The sequence below is a fragment of the Pristiophorus japonicus genome, chromosome 2, assembly GCF_044704955.1.
Source record: "Pristiophorus japonicus isolate sPriJap1 chromosome 2, sPriJap1.hap1, whole genome shotgun sequence".
NCBI classification, from domain to species: Eukaryota; Metazoa; Chordata; class Chondrichthyes; family Pristiophoridae; genus Pristiophorus; species Pristiophorus japonicus.
The window spans coordinates 53,176,429-53,198,218 of NC_091978.1; the positions used below are offsets into that span (position 1 = coordinate 53,176,429).

Below are 21,790 nucleotides of genomic sequence, written 5' to 3' on the forward strand. Positions count from 1 at the left end.
CCCCCCATCTGGGGGACACTCCAAACATTTCCCAAGGCCTTTTTTTTGTTGTTGCAGCGCGTCACAATCGGCCCGAGCGCACCTCAGCTGGTCACCAGGCCCCGCCCCCTTGCTGCCCCGCCATTGGTTGGAGGATCCGCCGCCAACTCGCTCCGCCCACCTGCGCTCCCGCTCTTCCTATTGGCCAGAGCTCCCGTCAGTCAGGCCGGGCCTCAAGCTCATGTGTTCTTCGCCTCGACATCAGATGATCGACACGGCTGAGTCCGCTCCATTCGATGTCCGGGGAGCTCCCGCCTACTCTCGGGTTTGGATTTTACTTTATTCTCTCTCTCCCCGTCCCCACTCCCTGCACCGTCTCTCCGCCCAACCTCGAGCTCACTCGGTGCCGCAAACTCACTTTCCGCCGGTGATTCGGCCTCAATGGCCGCCCGTCTGCCTGACCCAGGGGGCCCCGCGCGATTGCACTGTTGACTCGAGCCCAACGCGCAGGCGCAGTAACGTTTTGATTGTTGGAGCGGGTACTGCTTCCTGAGCATGCGCTGCGCCCAGCAGGTTCCTGCCATATTTAAAGGGATACTGTTTCTCTGTTCCTGTGATTAAAGGGACAGATAGTGGCTTTGTGTTCGACTTTGATTTCAATGCAGAGAGGAAGGAGAGCGGGTTTTGGAAGAACAAAAAGACAAAATTTTAAAAATGGCCTATTGTGATGTGACCTTGTTTTACAGGGTATTACATGGGGAGGATTTGCAGAAGGGAAGCTCAAAGCAAACATCTTGTTTAGATCTAGGGAGGCACAAGCACAGTCACACTGTGGAGAGACTGTTGGAAGAAATTCAGTCATCCCTCTGAGCTGGAAAAGTATCAATGCAGTCACACCAGAAAAAGGCTGTTCATCTGCTCCATGTGTAGGAAGGGATTTAATCAGTCGGGAGACACTAGCATCTACACACCAGAGAGAGGCCATTCACCTGCTCTGCGTGTGAGAAGTGCTTTAGCCAGTCTTCCAACCTGTTATCACATGAGCGGGTTCACATGATGAGAGATCGTTTTAATGCTCTGATTGCGAGAAGTTTTAAAAGCTCCAGCGACCTGATGCAGCACAAGCACTTTAAATGTCCCAACTGCGAGAAGAGCTTTAGAAGCATCAACACATTCACACCGGGGAGAGGCCGTTCACCTGTTCCATGTGTGGGAAGGTATTCGCTCTTGCATCTTCTCTACCTTTACACCAGCTTGTTCACTCTGATGAGAAGCCATTTAAACGTTCCACTATGAGAAGAGCTTCAAAAGGTGCAAGGACCTGAAGATTCACCTCAGGCCATCCTGGTGGGGGATGGAAGTGTAGAGGGATTGGATGTCCATGGTGAAAAGGAGCCAGTTGGGGCCGGGAAACTGAAAATTGTTAAAGTGACAGAGGGTGTCGGAGGAGTCGAGGATGTAGGTGGGAAGAGAGTGGACAAGGGGAGAAAAAATTGAGTTGAGATAGGAAGTAATAAGTTCTGTCGGGCAAGAACAGGCTGACACGATGGGTCTACCAGGGCAGTCCTGTTTGTGGATCTTGGGAAGGAGGTAGAAGCGGGCTGTGCGGGGTTGGGGAACTATGAGGTTGGTGGCTGTGGAGGGAAGATCTCCAGAGGAGATGAGGTCAGTGACGGTCTGAGAAATGATGACTTGATGTTCAGTTGGTCATGGTCCAGGGGGAGGTAGGAGGAGGTGTCAGAGAGTTGGCGATCAGCCTCTGCACGGTAGAGTTGTTTGGCGAACCGACCAACAGCCCCACCCTTGTCAGCAGGTTTGATGACAAGTTTAGGCTTGGATCTGCGAGCGGAATGCTGCAAGTTCAGAGGGAAGTAGGTTGGAGTGAGTGAGGTGAGCAGAGAAACTGAGGCGGCCAATGTCCCGTCGGCAGTTTGCAATGAAGCGGTCGAGAGAGGGTAAGAGGTCAGAGGGAGGGGTCCAGGTAGAGCGAGAATTCTGAAAACTGGTCAGCTGTGCAGGTGGAAGACTCCTGGCCGAAGAAGTGGGCATGGAGGCAAAGGCAGCGGAAAAAGAGCTCAGCATCGTGCCGAGCTCGAAATTCATTGAGGTGGGGGCATTTGTTGAGGACTGAGATAGAGGAGCAAATTTGCAAGCAAATTACGAAAGATGCAGGAACTACTGAGTAGTGATAATGGGAGCGTTCAATTATTCTAATATAGACTGGGATTGTAATAGTATAAAAGTCACAGAGGGGGAGAAATTCCTGACATGTGGGCAGGAGAATTTTCTTCATCACTGTTTGCAGCCCAACGAGGAAGGAAGGAGTGCTGGATGTAGTTCTGGGGAATGAAATGGGGCAAGTGGAACATGTTTCAGTGGGGGAGCATTTGGGGAACAGTGATCATAATGGTGTTGTAATATCAGGTTCAGAATAGTCATGGAAAAGGACAAGGAACAATCAAGCAACTGAAAGAGGGCTAACTTCAGTGCATTGAGAAAATATCTGGCTCAGCTGGATTGGGATCAAAAATTGGTAGTCAAAACAGTAATTGAGTAATAGGTCAAGGGCCAATTAACAGAATGGATGGAAAGATGGCTACAAAACAGAATTCAGAGGGTAGGAGTTAAGGGATGTTTCTCCGCTGTGGATTAATGCTTGGGACTATGGGGCCTTCTCCCAGGGATAAATTAATGCTCTGGTTTATGGGGCCACATGGGTGGATTAATGTTTGGGCCAATGTTGCCCTTACCCACGAGTGAGCTAATGCTTGGACCTACGGTGCCCTTCCCTGGGGGTGGATTAATGCTCAATCCAAGGAAGCCCTTCCCCAGGGGTGGATTTTTTAAAAATTCCTCCATGAGATGTGGGCATCGCTGGGAAGGCCAGCATTTATTACCCATCCCTAATTGCCTTCAAGAAAGTGGTGGTGAGCCGCCGCCTTGAACTGCTGCAGTCCGTGTGGTGAACATAAGAACTTAAGAAATAGAAGCAGGAGCAGGCCATACGGCCCCTCGAGCATGCTCTGCCATTCAATAAGATTATGGCTGATCTGATCATGGACTCAGCACCACTTTCCCGCCGCTCCCCATAACACCTTATTGTTTAAGAAACTGTATATTTCTGTCTTAAATTTATTCAATGTCCCAGGTTCCACAGCTTTCTGAGGCAGCAAATTCCACAAATTTACAACCCTCTGAGAGAAGAAATTTCTCCTCAACTCTGTTTTAAATGGGCGGCCCCTTATTCTAAGATCATACCCACTAGTTCTAGTCTCCCTCATCAGTGGAAATATCCTCTCTGATCCACCTTGTCAAGCCCCCTCATAATCTTATTTGTTTCGATAAGATCATCTCTCATTCTTCTGAATTCCAATGAGTAGAGGCCCAACCTACTCAACCTTTCCTCATAAGTCAACCCCCTCATCCCCGGAATCAACCTAGTGAACCTTCTCTGAACTGCCTCCAAAGCAAGTATATCCTTTCATAAATATGGAAACCAAAACTGCACGCAGTATTCCAGGTGTGGCCTCACCAATACCTTATATAGCTGTAGTAAGACTTCCCTGCTTTTGTACTCCATCCCCTTTGCAATAAAAGCCAAGATACCATTGGCCTTTCTGATCATTTGCTGTACCTGCATACTATCCTTTTGTGCTTCATGCACAAGTACCCCTAGGTCCCGCTATATTGTGGCACTTTGCAATCTTTCTCCATTTAAATAATAACTTGCTCTTTGATTTTTTTTCTGCCAAACGGCATGACCTCACACTTTCCAACATTATACTCCATCTGCCAAGTGTTTGCCCATTCACTTAGCCTGTCTATGTCCTTTTGCAGATTTTTTGTGTCCTCCTCACGCATTGCTTTTCCTCCCATCTTTGTATCGTCAGCAAACTTGGTTAAGTTACACTCAGTCCCTTCTTTCAAGTCGTTAATATAGATTGAAAATAGTTGGGTCCCAGCATTGATCCCTGCGGCACCCCACTAGTTACTGGTTGCTATCCTCTATCCATGCTAATATATTATCCCCAACCCCATAAACTTTTATCTTGTGCAGTAACCTTTTTTGTGGCACCTTGTCAAATGCCTTCTGGAAGTCCAAATACACCACATCCACTAGTTCCTCTTTATCCACCCTGTTCATTACATCCTCAAAGAACTCCAGCAAATTTGTCAAACATAACTTCCCCTTCATAAATCCATGCTGACTCTGCCTGACTGAATTTTGCTTTTCCAAATGTCCTGCTACTGCTCCTTTAATAATGGACTCCAACATTTTCCCAACCACAGATGTTGGGCTAACTGGTCTATAGTTTCCCATTTTTTGTCTGCCTCCTTTTTTAACTAGGTGCGTTACATTTGCAGTTTTCCAATCTGCTGGGACCTTCCCAGAATCCAGTGAATTTTGGTAAATTACAACCAATGCATCCACAATCCCTGCTGCTACTTCTCTTAAGACCCTAGGATGCAAGCCATCAGGCCCAGGGGATTTATCTGCCTTTAGTCCCATTGTCTTACTGAGTACCACCTCCTTAGTGATTGTGATTGTGTTAAGTTCCTCCCCCCATAGCCCCTAGACTATCTACTGTCGGAATATTGTTAGTGTCTTCTACCGTAAAGACTGACACAAAATACGGTAGTGCCCTCTACCGTAAAGACTGATGGAGTGAAGGTACTCCCACAGTGCTGTTAGGGAGGGAGTTACAAGATTTTGACCCAGGGACTATGAAGGAACAGTGATAGGATAGTGTGTAACTTGGAGGGGAACTTGCAGGTGATGGTGTTCCCATGCGCCTGCTGCCCTTTTCCTTTTAGGGTGTAGAGGTCGTGGGTTTGGGAGGTGCTGCCGAAGAAACCTTAGTGCGTTACTGCAGTGCATCGTGTAGATTATACACACTGCAGCCACAGTATGCTGGTGGTGGAGGGGTGTTTAAAGTGATGGATGGAGTGCCAATCAAGCAGGCTGCTTTGTCCTGGATGGTATAGAGCTTCTTGCATGTTATTGGAGCTGCACTTATCCAGGCAAGTGGAGAGTATCCCATCACACTCCTGACATATGCCTTGTAGATGGTGAAAAGGCTTTGGGAGTCAGGAGGTCAGACACTCACCACAGAATACCCAGCCTCTGACCTGCGCTTGTTGCCACAGTATTTATGTGGCTGGTCCAGTTAAGTTTCTGGTCAATGGTGACCCCCACAATGTTGGTGGTGGATCCGGCGATGGTAATGCCGTTGAATGTCAATGGGTGGTGGTTATCCTCTCGGAGATAGTCATTGTCTGGCACTTGTGTGGTGCGAATGTTACTTGTTATTTATCAGCCCAAGTCTGAATGTCGTCCAGGTCTTGTTGCATGCTATGGAGCCCTTCCCCGGGGTGACGAGACCCCGCCACAATCTCTTGAGGCTTAACCACACTGTTCAGAATCTTGATGTCCCATTTGACCTTGAGTTGAGCTTCCGACCATATATCCTTTCTATTACCAAGAGCACCTTCCACCTCTAACATTGCTCAACTCTGCCTCTGCCTATCTGCTGCTCAAACCCTCATCCATGACTCAACTATACCAATGCTCTCCTGGCTGGTTCCCATCTGTTGCCCTCCATAAGCTACAGCTCCTTCAAAACTCTGCTGCCTGTATCCTGACTCTCACCAAGTCCCATTCACCCATCACCTCTGTGCTTACCGACCTACATTTGCTCCCGGTCCAGCAATGCCTCAAATTACAACTTTCATCTTTGTGTTCAAATCCCTCCTCGGCAGCGTTCCTCACCATCTCTGTAACCGCCTCCGAGATATCTCTGCTCCTCCAATTCTGGCCTCTTGTGCATCCCCGATTTTTATTGCTCCATGATTGGCGGTCATGCCTTCATCTGCCTAGGCCTGCAGGTCTGAAATTCAGAAAATCTACCTGCATCTTGCCGCCTTTAGGATAATTCTTAAAATCTACCTTTTTGATTAAGTTTTTCACCTGTCCTAATATCTCCTTATGTGGTCTGGTGTCACATTTTGTCTAACATTCTTGTGAAGAGCCTGAGAACATTTTACTAAAGTAAAAGCCCCAAATAAATGTAAGTTGTTGTTATTGTTGACTCAGCAGGAGGCACAGAAGGATCACCCACTTGGCACTTCTGGTTCAAGATAGTTACAAATGATTCAGTCTTGCCTTTTGCACTTACATGATGGGCTTTGCATATTAGTTGCTTAATTGTCCACTACCATTCGTGACTAGATGTGGCAGCACAGCAGAGCTTTGATCTGATCCATTGATTGTTGGATCGCTTGGCTCTGTCTACAGCATGCTGCTTTCTCTGTTTGGCAGACATGCAGTCCTGTGTTTTAGCTTCACCAGGTTGGCACCTCATTTTCAGGTACACCTGGTGCTGTTCCCGGCATGCACTTCTGCACTCCTCTTGAATCAGGGTCAGCCCTCTGGTTTGATGATGATAGACGAGGGAGGGGTATGCTGGGCCATGAACATAAGAACATTAGAATTAGGAGCAGCAGTAGTCCATATGGCCCCTCAAGCCTGCTCGAATAACGGGTCACCTCTTCAGAAGGAGCGACCGTTATTCAGAATAAGGGCTTGCCCATTTAACACGGAGAGGAGGAGGAATTTCTTCTCTCAGAGGGTCGTGAATCTTTGGAATTCTCTACCTCAGAGAGCTGTTGAGGCTGGGTCATTGAATATATTTAAGGTAGAGATAGAAAGATTTTTGAACGATAGGGGACTCTAGAGCTATGGGGAGCGGGCAGAAAAGTGGAGTTGAGGCCAAGATCAGATCAGCCATGATCTTATTGAATGGCGGAGCAGGCTCGAGGGACCAAATTACCTACTCCCTGCTCCTATTTCTTATGTTCTTATGTATGTTCTCCTCCATTCAATAAGATAATGGCTCAACTTCGACCTCAACTCCATTTTTATGCCCGATCCCCATATCCCTTGATTCCCCGAGAGTGCAAAATTCTGTCTATCTCAGCCTTCAGCTTCCACATCACTTTAGGGTAGAGAATTCCAAAGATTTACAACACTCTGAGTAAAGATATTCCTCCTTATCTCAGTCTTAAATGGCCGACCCCTTATCCTGAGACAATGCGCCCCAGTCCTAGACTCTCCAGCCACAGGAAACAACCTGTCACCATCTACCTTGTCAATCCCCCTCAGAATATTACATGTTTCAATTAGATCACCTCTCATTCTTCCAAACTCCAGAGAGTACAGGCCCAATCTACTCAATCTCTCCTCACATGACAACTTCCTCCCCCCAGGGATCAATCGAGGGAACCTTTGTTGAACCGCCTCTATGTCCATTCTCGGATAAGGAGACCAAAACTGTGCACAGTACTCCAGGTGTGGTCTCATCAGAGCCCTGTACAATTTTAGTAAGACTTCCTTACTCTCATACTCCAAACCCCTTGCAATAAAGGCCAACGTGCCAGTTGCCTTCCTAGTTGCTTGCTGTACCTGCATGCTAACTTTCTGTGTTTCCTGTACGAGGACAGCTAAATCTTTTTGAACACCAACATTTAATAGTTGATAAGAACATAATAAATAGGAGCAGGAGTAGGCCATTCGGCCCCTTGAGCCTGCTCCGCCAGTCAATGAAATCATGGCTGATCTTCGACTTCAACTCCACTTTCCTGCACTAAACCCATATCCGCACCTGGAGTACTGCGTGCAGTTTTGGTCACCTTACTTAAGGAAGGATGTACTAGCTTTGGAGGGGGTACAGAGACGATTCACTAGGCTGATTCCGGAGATGAGAGGGTTACCTTATGATGATAGATTGACTAGACTGGGTCTTTACTCGTTGGAGTTCAGAAGGATAAGGGGTGATCTTATAGAAACATTTAAAATAATGAAAGGGATAGACAAGATAGAGGCAGAGAGATTGTTTCCACTGGTCGGGGAGACTAGAACTAGGGGGCACAGCCTCAAAATACGGGGGAGCCAATTTAAAACCGAGTTGAGAAGGAATTTCTTCTCCCAGAGGGTTGTGAATCTGTGGAATTCTCTGCCCAAGGAAGCAGTTGAGGCTAGCTCATTGAATGTATTCAAATCACAGCTAGATAGATTTTTAACCAATAAGGGAATTAAGGGTTACGGGGAGAGGGTGGGTAAGTGGAGCTGAGTCCACGGCCAGATCAGCCATGATCTTGTTGAATGGCGGAGCAGGCTTGAGGGGCTAGATGGCCTACTCCTGTTCCTAATTCTTATGTTCTTATTATCCTTTGATTGCCTTAATTTCCAAAGATCTATCGATCTCTGTCTTGAATATAAACAACTGAGACTCCTAAGCCTTCTGGGGTAGAGAATTCCAAAGATTCACCACTCTGAGTGAAGAAATTTCTCCTCATCTCGGTCCTGAATGGCTGACCCGTTATTCTGAGACTGTGGCCCCTGGTTCTAGACTCCCCAGCCAGGGAAAATCAAGCCCTGTAAGAATTCTGTATGTTTCAATGAGATCACCTTTCATTCTTAAAGTCTAGAGAATATAGGCCTAGTCTACTCAATCTCTCCTCATAGGACAATCCCCCCCCCCCATCTTGGGAATCAGTCTCGTGAACCTTTGTTGCACTCCCTCTATGGCAAGTATATCCTTGGGTAAGGAGACCAAAGAGCCGAAATTCAGCACCGCTGGAAAGCTGGCTCTTGCCCCGACTTTTTGGGGCCATTACCGCCGAAATTTTTTCGGGGCTGGCCCGACCCATATGCAGCTCCAAAAGTCAAGCGGGCTGCAACATGGTGACGGCGCTAGGCCACCTCGGGTGCTACCTCTCCGGGGGGGTGGGGGGAACAAGTCTGTACCGGGGTTCTGTTGAGGAGGACTCAAGACGAGCCCATCGATGTTGCGGCTTATTAGAGAAGCCCATGCATTCGCAGATGTTGGGGGCACTGACAAGGGTGGCAGAGAGGCTGATGGAAGTGGTGAGGAGTGTGGAGGAGTCCGTCTCCCGAACACTCGACAGCTCTGCGCACATCATGGAGCCAATCATTGCCAATGTGCAGGCGATGGTGGAATCCCAGAGTGTCCGTGTGGATCCACATGTGATGCAACCTGCAGGTGATGTGGCAACTGCCATTTTGGTGCGCTCAAACGATCGCATCGGTGCTGCTTTGGAGAGGATGGCCACGGCCCTGGAAGCGCAGAATGCTCTTATGCACTCTGGCCAACAGGTCACCCAGCGTCTTAGTGCTGCCATGGAGCTCAAACCGCTGCCATCACTGGTGGATTTGAGACTGTGGATGCTTTCATTCAGTCTCAGCTCAATGCCATCCAACATTTCAGTGTTGCGTTCCCAGCTGGGTCCAACACGGGCCGTGGGGGACCCTCCGGTCTTGCGCCACAGCACCGACCTGACCTCCCTCAGCTTAGTGGTGGTGGTCATGTGCCACCCCCGGGGAGTGACACAGGCTCCTCGGACCAGGGTGCTGCTGATGTGCTCTCTCAGGATCGCAACATTCCTGGCCCCAGACCTGGCACTCCGCCAGTGCCTCAATGCATGGTTCCACCTGAGCCAAGCCAGACTGAACCCTCCCAGGAGGGTGCTGGCCAGTCTGCACCCAGCCCTTCCAGGCCCAGAGGTGTTCCAGTGCGTCCTAGAAGTTGCTGTATGTCCCAGACAACAATCACAGCAGCCTTCCTGGATCCATGATGCAGCCACAGGGATAACACTTGGGCTTAGTGTTGGGGTAGTCACGCGTAAGAGGTGTTCTAGTGAGGTGCGTAGGGGTAAAAAATGATTAGAGTATTATAATGTTGTTGTTTATGTTCTGTTTTTGCAGTGATTTGGATAATTTGATAAATATTTTTGGCACATATATCTGGCCAGGTGTTTCATTTGGGAGTGGGCAATTCTGTGTGAAGGCACTCATTGCGATGGCCATTGAAAGTGGGAGCTGAAGGGTCATGTGTGGATGGGGTTATCTGAAGCGAGCAGCTATCCGACGTAGCTGCACTTGCCTTGCAAGGTTGCGATGGGGACGATGCCTCCTAGCTCTGGGGCGACGAGGATCCTCCTCCTCCTGCGCCTCCTCCTTCTCATCAGGTGGTACTGCTGGCTCAACCTCCAGTGGCTGTCCCTTCATAATGGCCAGGTTGTGCAGCATGCAGCAGACCACCACGAATATGGAGACCCGTTGAGGAGAGCACTGCAAGGCACCACCAGAGCGGTCCAGGCAACGGAACCTCTGCCTGAGGATCCCAATGCGCTGCTCGATGATGCACCTGGTAGCAGAAAGAGCATCATTGTAAGCATGCTCTGGCGCTGTCCTGGGGTTCCACAATGGAGTGAGCAGCCAAGTGGACAGGAGATATCCCTTGTCCCCAAACAGCCAACTGCAATCCTGATTGGTGCCGGTAAAGAAGGCAGGCACACTGGTCTGGCGCAGATTGAAGGAATCATGGCTGCTTCCTGAGTACCTCGCATCACACACGAGCTGCACATTCAGCGAGTGGAAGCCTTTGCGGTTCACAAAGATCTTGGGGTGATATTGGGGTGCCCTGAGCCGAACGTGTGTGCAGTCAATGGCACCCTGCACCCTCGGGAAGCCTGCAATTCGGGCAAATCTGGCCTGACGTCTCCCTTGTCATTGGGAAGGAGATGTACTGGACCCTTGTCCTGTTTAGTGCATTTGTGACCTGCCGGATGCACCGATGTGCCAAGAATTGGGAGATGTTGCCAATGTCTGCAGTGGCAAACTGGAAAGCCCCCGTGGCATAAAAATTCAAGGTGACGGTGGCCCACGGTGAGGGCGGTCATGAGCCTTGTTTGAGGCTTAGATCTTCTCGCAGGACAGTGCAGAGCTCCCTGAGAACTTCTTTACGAAATCTTAGCCTTTGCAGGCATTGCTCATCACTAAACTAAAGGAAGGAGAACTGATGTCTGTAGTCTCTTTGAGGGTATGGCCTCCTTCCCCCATCTCTGCGTTGGCCACCTCCCCTGGCAGCTGGCTGCTGGCCATCTCCCTTTCCGATCGGCCACCCAAACCCCGCGGTAACGGTGAATTCAGGGACAGTGAATTTCGGCCCCCAAAACTGTACACAATACTCCAGGTGTGGTCTCACCAGGGCCCTGTATAATTGCAGTAAGATGCCTTTACTCTTATATTCAAATCCTCTTCTAATAAAGGCCAATGTACCATTTGCTTTCTTAATTGCTTGATGTACCTGCATGTTAACTTTGTGATTCGTGTACAAGGACACCCAGGTCCATTTGAACACCAACATTTCCCAATCTCTCACTATTTAAAAAATACTCTGCTTTTTTATTTTTCCTACCATAGTGGACAACTTCACATTTCTCCACATTATATTCCATTTTCCATGTTCTTGCCCACTCACTTAGCCTGTCTATATCCCTTTGAAGCCTCTTTGCATCCTCTTCACAACTTACATTCCCACTTTGCTTTGTATCATCAGCAAACGTGGATATATTACATTTGGTCCCTCATCCAAATCATTGAATAGCTGAGGCCCAAGCACTGATCCTTGCAGTACCCCACTCGTTACAGTCTGCCAACCCGAAAATGTTTCTCGCCATTTAAAAAAAAAAATATTCAGTTTCCCTCTTCTTAGCAAAGTGAATTTTTAAAAATTCATTTATGGGATGTGGGCATCGCTGGCAAGGCCAGCATTTATTGCCTTTCCCTAATTGCCCTTGAGAAGGTGGAGGTGAACCGCTGCCTTGAACCCTTGAACTTGACTGGGAAGGTTCTCCACAATACTGATACGGAGGGAGTTACAGGATTTTTCCCAGCGACAATGAAGGAACGGTGATATACTTCCCAGTCAGGATATGTGTAACTTGGAGGGGAACTTGCAGGTGATGGCGTTCCCATGCACTTGTTGCCTTTGTCCTTCTAGATGGTAGAAGTCGCGGGTTTGTGAGGTGCTGCCGAAGAAGTCTTGTGGAGTTGCTGCAGTGCATCTGTAGATGGTGCACACTGCTGCCATGGTGGAGGGAGTGAATGTTTAAGGCGGTGGATGGGGTGCTAATCAAACGTGTTGCTTTGTCCTGAATGGTGTTAAGTTTCTTGAGTGTTGTTGAAGCTGCACTCATCCAGGCAAGTGGAGAGTATTTCATTACATTCCTGATTTGTGCCTTGTAGATGTGGAAAGGTTTTGAGGAGTCAGGTGAGACACTTGCCGCAGAATACCCAGCCTCTGACCTGTTCTTGTGGCCACATTATTTATGTGCTAGCCCAGTTAAGTTTCTGGTCAATTGTGACCCCAGGATGTTGATGGTGAGGGATTTGTCAATGATGGTTAGACTCTCGCTTGTTGGAGATGGTCCTTGCCTGGCAGTTGTGTGGCACAAATGTTACTTGCCACTTATCAGCCCAAGCCTGAATGTCATCCAGGTCCTGCTGCATGCGGACATAAACTGCTTTATTATCTGAGAAATAAAACTGAAAATGCTGGAAATCTCAGCGGGTCAGGCAGCATCTGTGGAGAGAAAAACAGAGTCAACGTTTTGGGTCGATGACCTTCGTCAGAACTGGCAATAGTTCAAAAAGAACACATTCTTAAGAAGCACTGAAAGGGGCAAGGGAAGAAAGACCATCCCTTTTGTTCTATGATAGGGCGGAAGGCAGGAAAGATTAGAGAGACAAAAAGGATGCCTGTCTCCACAAGCACCAACTTGGTATCATTTGCAAATTTCGACAACATGCCTCCAATTTTTGATTGCATATAATGGTGAACAACATGAGTCCCAGCACATTCTGCTAGTCCGAGAAACTTCCCTTAGCTCATACCCTTTGATTTCTGTTTTGTAACTATCTTTTCATCAAAACATGCTACTTGACTCCACACGGCCTACCCTTTAACTCCACACAATCTGAATTTTGGTCAACTTGTATACTGTACATATTGCAGACACAGTGCACCAGTGGTGGAGAGAATCGATATCGAGTCCTGTGGCAAGTGTGCTGATGAATTGGCCTTCTCTGTCCCATGTGTTTTGATGGATCGCCAGTAGCATTTTTCACCTCTTTTCACCATGAGAAAAAAAATTGGTGCCAGCTTATTTAAGCCATTAACAGCTTCTCGGGTAGGACACACAAAAAAACGTGCTTCGCAAGAGTCCCTCTGAAAAACATTTCTACACTGAGTTAGAAAACATAGTTAGTAAATATTTAGCAATTAAACCAGACTGGGCGGGGCCTGAGGTACAAGTTCGTAACTGAAAAGTGGCCCCCAGCGTACTTGGCATGTGAGATTCTGTATAATGTATTAATTAATTTTGTTAATTGCCACTCTGGCCCCAATCACGATGGAATGTTAAAATAAAGGTCTCTTAAGCAATTCGACTTTCAATGGTGGGGTATTTACCCAGAATCCCCCACGGGGAAGAAAGTGGCCTATCGATGACTACAGGAACCCAGTGCGCAGCCGCAGGACTAGTGCTCTGGGGATGCGCAGTGCGAGGGGTAGCAATTGTTTGAAGCGGAAGAGACACTTCCGCGAAGTGGTAAGAGGTTGTGGGTGCAGTGGAGAAAGTGGACCCACGGGTGGGCTGGGAATTTTTATAAACACTTAGTTTAGGCCTCAGACCCCGAATAAGAACCCACAGGCCTCGTGTTTGCACCGCGGTGACAGGCCTGGTCGCCGGGTGAGCGGGATCATTGGCTGCTATCTTGGACAGGGCGGGATCATGGTGCATGCGAGACCATCTTGGCCAGGAACAAAGAGTGGGTGGGGCTTCAGGGTCCCAGTGACCAGGAGAGAAAATCATTGACTCATTGATTTTACTCTCACTCTGCACACAAGGGGTGTAGAATTGAACCCAAACAGAGTAGAGGGAAGGAGAAAACTGGGAGTGGAGGAAAGAAATGTTGGAGATGGTGCTATGGGTTTGGATTTCAGCACAGGGAGGAGGGATTTACAGTTTTGGCGGAACAAGAGAGGAAAGAATTGTTCCATAGAAACTAGAATTGTCTGATTTGAATTTCTATCCTGCACTCACAGTGATGATTTTTGTAAACTCCTTTTACAGGTATTTGAAGGCAAGAATTGCTGACGGGGAAACTCAAACCAAACATCTGGTCAAGATCTGACAGAGTTACTCAATTCATCAGGACCTGAATATTGTCTGTTCTGTCTGTGGGAAAAGATTTCAAACATCAGTGTGACTGGAAAAGCACTGAGACACACACCCGAGTGAGAGTTTTCCACTGACTGGAAGGAGCTTTAACCAGTTACACAGCCTGAACAAACATCGCACCATTCACAGCGGGGAGAAATAGTACACATGTGTGGATGAGGCTTCAACTGATCGTCCAATCTGGAGAGACACAAGGACACCCACACCATGGAGAAACCATGTAAATGTGGGGATTGTGGGAAAGGATTCAGTTCCCTGTCCCAGCTGGAAACTCATAAATGCAGTCACACTGGGAAGAGGCCATTCCCCTGCTCCGTGTGTGGGAAGGGATTCACTCATTCATCCCACCTGAGAAGACACCAGCGAGTTCATACTGATGAGAAACCTTTTAAATGCTCTCTCTGTGGGAACAGATTTAAAAGGTCTGAGGGATTGATTAGACACCAGCGAGTTCACACTGACATGAGACTATTCAGTTGTTCTCACTGCGAAAAGAGATTCAAGCACTCATCCAGTCGCACTGAACACCAGCGTGTTCATACTGGGGAGAGGCCTTTTAAATGCTCTGTCTGTGCAAACAGCTTTAAAAGCTCTGGTGAGCTGAGTAAACACCAGCGAGTTCACACTGACGAGAGACCTTTTAAATGCTCTGACTGTGGGAACAACTTTAAACGTGCTGCAGAGCTGATTAGTCACCAACTTGTTCACACTGATGAGAGACCATTTAAATGCTTGGACTGCGGGAACAGCTTTAAACGTTCTGTGGGTCTGATTAGACACCAGCGTGTTCACACTGATGAGAGGCCTTTTAAATGCTCTGACTGTGGGAACAGATTTAAACGCTCTGTGGGTCTGATCAAACATCAGCGAGTTCACACTGACGAGAGACCATTTCAATGCTCTGACTGTGGGAACAGATTTAAAAGCTCTGAGGGATTGATTAGACACCAGCTCATTCACACTGATGAGAGACCATTTCAATGCTCTGACTGTGGGAACAGTTTTAAAAGTGCTGTTGAGCTGATTAAACACCAGCGTATTCACACTGATGAGAGACCTTTTAAATGCTGTGACTGTGGGAACAGATTTAAAAGTTCAGAGGGACTGATTAAACACCAGCTTGTTCACACTGACGTGAGACCATTTCACTGCTCTGAATGTGGGAACAGCTTTAAATGCTCTGCAGAGCTGGTGAGACACCAACGAGTTCACACTGATGAGAGATCTTTTAAATGCTTGGACTGCGGGAACAGCTTTAAACGCTCTGCAGCTCTGATTAAACACCAGCGAGTTCACACTGATGCAAAGGGTAAATAAGATCAGAGAGATGAACGTGTGGCTTAAAGATTGGTGTGGGACAAATGGGTTTCGATTCATGGGCCAATGGGATAAGAGGGAGCTGTTCCATCAGAACGGGCTTCACTTGAACCAGGCTGGGACCCAGTGTGCTGGCGAATCCAATAACTAGGGCTATAGATAGGGCTTTAAACTATTTGGGAGGGGGATCCGGTGAGCAGAAAATTAAAAGTCAAAGAGAAAGGAGAAGGCAATAGTGCAGGGTAGTGATAGGGGTAATGATAACCAGAGTGTGACAGGAAGGGACAGAACGTATAGATATAAGTGCATTGGAAAGTGGGGTCAGATTAGGGAAACATAGAAAATAGGTGCAGGAGTAGGCCATTCGGCCCTTCGAGCCTGCACCATCATTCAATATGATCATGGCTGATCATTCACCTCAGTACCATTTTCCCGCTTTCTCTCCATACCCCTTGATCCCTTTAGCTGTAAGGGCCATATCTAACTCCCTCTTGAATATATCCAATGAACTGGCATCAACGACTCTCTCCGGCAGGGAATTCCACAAGTTAACGACTCTCTGAGTGAAGAAGTTCCTCCTCATCTCAGTCCTAAATGGCCGACCGCTTATCCTAAGACAGTGTCCCCTGGTTCTGGACTTCCCCAACATCGGGAACATTCTTCCCGCATCTAATCTGTCCCGTCCCGTCAGAATCTTATACGTTTCTATGAGATCCCCTCTCATCCTTCTAAACTCCAGTGTATAAAGGCCCAGTTGATCCAGTCTCTCCTCATATGTCAGTCCTGCCAGCCCGGGAATCAGTCTGGTGAACCTTCGCTGCACTCCCTCAATAGCAAGAATGTCCTTCCTCAGATTAGGAGATCAAAACTGAACACAATATTCCAGGTGAGGCCTCACCAAGGCCCTGTACAATTGCAGTAAGACCTCCCTGCTTATATACTCAAATCCCCTAGCTATGAAGGCCAACATGCCATTTGCCTTCTTCACTGCCTGCTGTACCTGCATGCCAACTTTCAATGACTGATGAACCATGACACCCAGGTCTCGTTGCACCTCCCCTTTTCCTAATCTGCCACCATTCAGATAATATTCTGCCTTCGTGTTTTTGCCACCAAAGTGGATAACCTCACATTTATCCACATTATGCTGCATCTGCCATGCATCTGTCCAAGTCACTTTGCAGCCTCTTAGCGTCTTCCTCACAGCTCACACCGCCAGCCAGTTTAGTGTCATCTGCAAACTTGGAGATATTACACTCAATTCCTTCATCCAAATCATTAATGTATATTGTAAATAGCTGTGGTCCCAGCACTGAACCCTGCGGCGCCCCACTGGTCACTGACTCCCATTCTGAAAAGGACCCGTTTATCCTGACTCTCTGCTTCCTGTCTGCCAACCAGTTCTCTATCCACGTCAGTATATTATCCCCTATACCATGTGCTTTAATTTTGCACACCAATCTCTTGTGTGGAACCTTGTCAGAAGGCTTTTGAAAGTCCAAATACACCACATCCACTAGTTATCCCTTGTCCACTCTACTAGTTACATCCTCAAAAAATTCCAGAAGATTTGTCAAGCATGATTTCCCTTTCACAAATCCATGCTGACTTGGACCAATCCTGTCACTGCTTTCCAAATGCGCTGCTATTTCATCCTTAATAATTGATTCCAACATTTTCCCCACTACTGATGTCAGACTATAATTACCTGTTTTCTCTACCTCCTTTTTTTAAAAAGTGGTGTTACATTTGCTATCCTCCAGTCCATAGGAACTGATCCAGAGTCAATAGACTGTTGGAAAATGATCACCAATGCATCCACTATTTCTAGGGCCACCTCCTTAAGTACTCTGGGTTGCAGACAATCAGGTCCTGGGGATTTATCGGCCTTCAATCCCATCAATTTCCCCAACACAATTTCCCGCCTAATAAGGATATCCTTCAGTTCCTCCTCACTAGACCCTCGGTCCCCTAGTACATCCGGAAGGTCATTTGTGTCTTCCTTCGTGAAGACAGAACCAAAGTATTTGTTCAATTGGTCTGCCATTTCTTTGTTCCCCATAATTAATTCACCTGAGTCCGACTGCAAGGGACCTACGTTTGTCTTCACTAAACTTTTTCTCTTCACATATCTATAGAAGCTTTTGCAGTCAGTTTTTATGTTCCCAGCAAGCTTCCTCTCGTACTCTATTTTCCCCCTCCTAATTAAACCCTTTGTCCTCTGCTGAATTCTAAATTTCTCCCAGTCCTCAAGTTTGCTGTTTTTTCTGGCCAATTTATATGCCTCTTCCTTGGATTTAACACTATCCTTAATTTCCCTTGTTAGCCACAGTTGTGCCATCTTCCCTGTTTTATTTTTACTCCAGACAGGGATGTACAACTGTTGAAGTTCATCCATGTGATGGTAAAAAGACAAAATAAAAGCTCTTTATCGGAATGCACGCAGCATTCGTAACATGATAGATGAGCTGACGGCACAAATAGAAATAAATGGGTACAATCTGATAGCCATTACAGAAATGTGCTTGCAAGGTGATCAAGGCTGGGAACTGAATATTCAGAAATATCTGACAATTCGGAAGGATAGGCAGAAAGAAAAAGGAGGTGGGGTAGTTCTGTTAATAAAGGATGAGATCAGTGCAGTAGTGAGAAATGATATTGGCTCAGAAGATCAAGATGTAGAATCAATTTGGGTGGAAATAAGAAATAATAAGGGGAAGAAGTCACTGGTGGGAGTGGTCTACAGGCCCCCAAACAGTAGCCACACTGTAGCCCAGAGTATAAATCAAGAAATAATGGAGGCTTGTAAGAAAGGTAGGGCAATAATCATGGGCGATTTTGATCTTCATATTGATTGGACAAATCAAATCGATAAGGTGCCACATAAAAGGTTGAGGCCAAGATCAAATGGGCCATGATCTTATTAAATGGTGGAGCAGGCTCGAGGGGCCAAATGGCCTACTCCTGCTCTTAATTCTTATGTTCTTATGAGACCATGTTAATGCTTTAACTGTGGGAACAGATTTAAAAGTTCAGATGGATTGATTAAACCAGTGAGTTCACACTGACTGCAGGAGTTGGATTTTGCTGTTTTTGCTGCGTTAATCACATTTAGGACTGAACCATGTTCATTCTGACAGTTGGGATTTATTTTTTGCTGGTGTTAATAATCCCTCTAAATGGGGCGGAATTTAATATTAAAAGAAAAGAAAGACTTGCATTTATATAACACCTTTCATAACTATCAGACATCCCAAAACGCTTTACAGCTAATGAAACTCAAAAAAAAATGCAGTCACTGTTGTAATGTAGGAAATGTGGCAGCCAATTTGGGCATAGCTAGCTCCCACAAACAGCAGTGTGATAATGACCAGAGAATCTGTTTTAGTGATGTTGATTCTGGATATATGCAAAATAAATCAGCTTTGTTTTAAACGTAGTGTGTCAATTCCTTGTTTTTTTCCATGATAAGAGACTAATGGATTTCCTGCTATTGATTGTTCCATTTTAATCCTTTTATCCTGTCTTACTCTCAATTATTTCAGTTCTTATCAATTTGGTTACCCTCATGGACAAGACCCAGCTCTCCATACCATCCAGAATGCCTCTCCTAGCCTTGGTGTACCCCAACCCTAAACCTTGCACCCTATCTGGAACCCCGGTCCCGAACCCTGACAGTAAGATCCTAACTCGAATCACTAACCCTAACCCCTGACTGTATCACCCTAACCACAGTCCTCACGTCTATCATTGATCCCTGAAGAGCCCGGTCTCAATAGTGATTGTGATGTCATCGAGGTACAGAGGTCAACGGCCAGGTTATTTTAAATATATATTTTCCTCTCCTCACATCCTGGTCCAAATGCGCCTCTCTGTTCCTCCACCGCTACATTCACCCAAGACCCATAGTATTTGGTGACAGGTTGCTGTAGAGATCCAATAGAGAATTCAGAAGAATGCAGCCTAATCAATGATTTGTTCTCGACGCCCCATTCATAAAACGTAGGATAACATTTTTAAACAAATTGATGAACTCCACTAGAAATCAAATAGGGAATTCAGAAAAATAGACTTTACCCAAAGGATGCTGAGAATGTGGAACTCGCTATCACAGGGTGGGGTTGAAGTGACTAGTCTAGATGCATTTAAGGGGAAACTGGAAAATCATATGAGGAAGAAGGGAATAGAGGGTTACGCTGATAGATTTAGATGAGGAAAGACGGGAGGAAGCTCGAGTGGAGCATAAACGCTGGTATGGCTAGTTGGGTCGAACGGCCTGCTTCTGTGCCGTAAATCCTATGTAATCCTCGTAAAATAGTCAATTATCAGTCACATCAATGGCGGTAGTGTGTACCCAAAATGCCGTGCGGTTGGGAATGTGCTCTATCTGAATGACGGGCTGAGTGCGCAGGCGCGGCAGAGCCAGGTTCAGGGCCGCATGGAGGAAGATGGTGGAACATAGCAGGACCTATGGGAGAGGGCGGGTGCAGTGGGAACAGAGCGGGACCTGTAGGAGAGGGCAGGCACGGTGGGAACAGAGCGGGACCTGTAGGAGAGGGCGGGTGCAGTGGGAACAGAGCGGAACCTGTAGGAGAGGGCGGGTGCAGTGGGGAGAGGGCGGATGCAGTGGGAACAGAGCGGGAACTGTCGGAGAGGGCGGGTGCAGTGGGAACAGAGCGGGACCTGTAGGAGAGGGCGGGTGCAGTGGGAACAGAGCGGAACCTGTAGGAGAGGGCGGGAGTGGGGAGAGGGCGGGTGCAGTGGGAACAGAGCGGGAACTGTCGGAGAGGGCGAGTGCAGTGGGAACAGAGCGGGACCTGTAGGAGAGGGCGGGTGCAGTGGGAACAGAGCGGGAACTGTCGGAGAGGGCGAGTGCAGTGGGAACAGAGCGGGACCTGTAGGAGAGGGCAGGCACGGTGGGAACAGAGCGGAACCTGTAGGAGAGGGCAGGCACGGTGGGAACAGAGCGGGACCTGTAGGAGAGGGCGGGTGCAGTGGGAACAGAGCGGGACCTGTAGGAGAGGGCAGGCACGGTGGGAACAGAGCGGGAGCTGTAGGAGAGGGCAGGCACGGTGGGAACAGAGCGGAACCTGTAGGAGAGGGCGGGTGCAGTGGGAACAGAGCGGGAACTGTCGGAGAGGGCAGGTGCGGTGGGAACAGAGCGGAACCTGTAGGAGAGGGCGGGTGGAGTGGGAACAGAGCGGAACCTGTAGGAGAGGGCGGGTGGAGTGGGAACAGAGCGGAACCTGTAGGAGAGGGCGGGTGCAGTGGGAACAGAGCGGGAACTGTCGGAGAGGGCGGGTGCAGTGGGAACAGAGCGGAACCTGTAGGAGAGGGCGGGTGCAGTGGGAACAGAGCGGGAGCTGTAGGAGAGGGCAGGCACGGTGGGAACAGAGCGGAACCTGTAGGAGAGGGCGGGTGCAGTGGGAACAGAGCGGGAACTGTCGGAGAGGGCAGGCACGGTGGGACAATAAAACACAAGGTGGGTTTATAAACACGGGGAACGGCCTTAGACCTGAATAACCGCCCCAGGGCCAGGGTCCGTCCAGCCGTGGGGCGGCAGTGCTGAGGCTTTCTCCCGAGGACAGAAGGAGGAATTGGAGGTGCAAGTGGGCCTCCATAAATACTGGGTGTAGGCCTCAGCCCCCGAGTGAGAGCCCACAGGCCCCGTGTTTGCCCCGCGGTGACAGGCCTGGATCAGTGGGGTCACTGGGTGCTATCTTGGGCAGGGCGCGATGACAGCGCATGCGTGGCCATCTTGGCCAGGAACAAAGAGTGGGCGGGGCTTCAGGGTTTCAGTGACCAGGTGAGAAAATCATTGCCTCATTGAGTTTATTCTCACTCTGCACACAGCGGGTATAGAACTGAACCCAACCAGAGTAGAGGGGGGGAGCAAACTGGGAATGGAGAGAAGAAATGCTGGAGATGGTGCGATGGGTTTGGATTTCAGCACAGAGAAGAGGGAGAATATGTAGGACAAGGATTTAAAGCTTTGAAGGAACAAGAGAGGAAAGAATGTTTCATAGAAACTAGAATTGTCTGTACAGAATTTCTATCCTGTACTTACAATGATGACTTTTGTAGAATCCTTTTACAGGGTATTGTAAGCGGAGGATTTGCAGACCGGAGACTCGAAACAAACATCATATCCATATCTGACAGTCACTTGATTAGCAGGACCTGAATTTCAAAAGACTTTGAATGTGGAAATGAAATGTTTTTCTGTTCTGTCTGTAGGAAAAGATTTCAAACATCAGTGTGAGTGGAAAAACACTGAGGCACACACACCCGAGTGAGAGTGTTCCAGTGCACTGACTGTGGAAAGAGCTTTAACCAGTTACACAGCCTAAAAAAACATCTCACCATTCACAGCGGGGAGAAACCGCAC

At 47.9% G+C, this 21,790-nt stretch overlaps 1 protein-coding gene across 1 annotated transcript; it reads left to right on the plus strand.

Moving 5' to 3' along the window:
* The first annotated feature begins 216 nt into the window (after positions 1-216).
* LOC139237951 (zinc finger protein 132-like) lies at positions 217-18,818 on the plus strand. Its single transcript, XM_070867284.1, has 2 exons — positions 217-304; positions 13,978-18,818. The coding sequence occupies exon 2, from the start codon at positions 14,293-14,295 to the stop codon at positions 15,400-15,402; it is 1,110 nt and encodes a 369-aa protein (XP_070723385.1). The 5' UTR covers positions 217-304; positions 13,978-14,292; the 3' UTR covers positions 15,403-18,818.
* Positions 18,819-21,790: the final 2,972 nt, after the last annotated feature.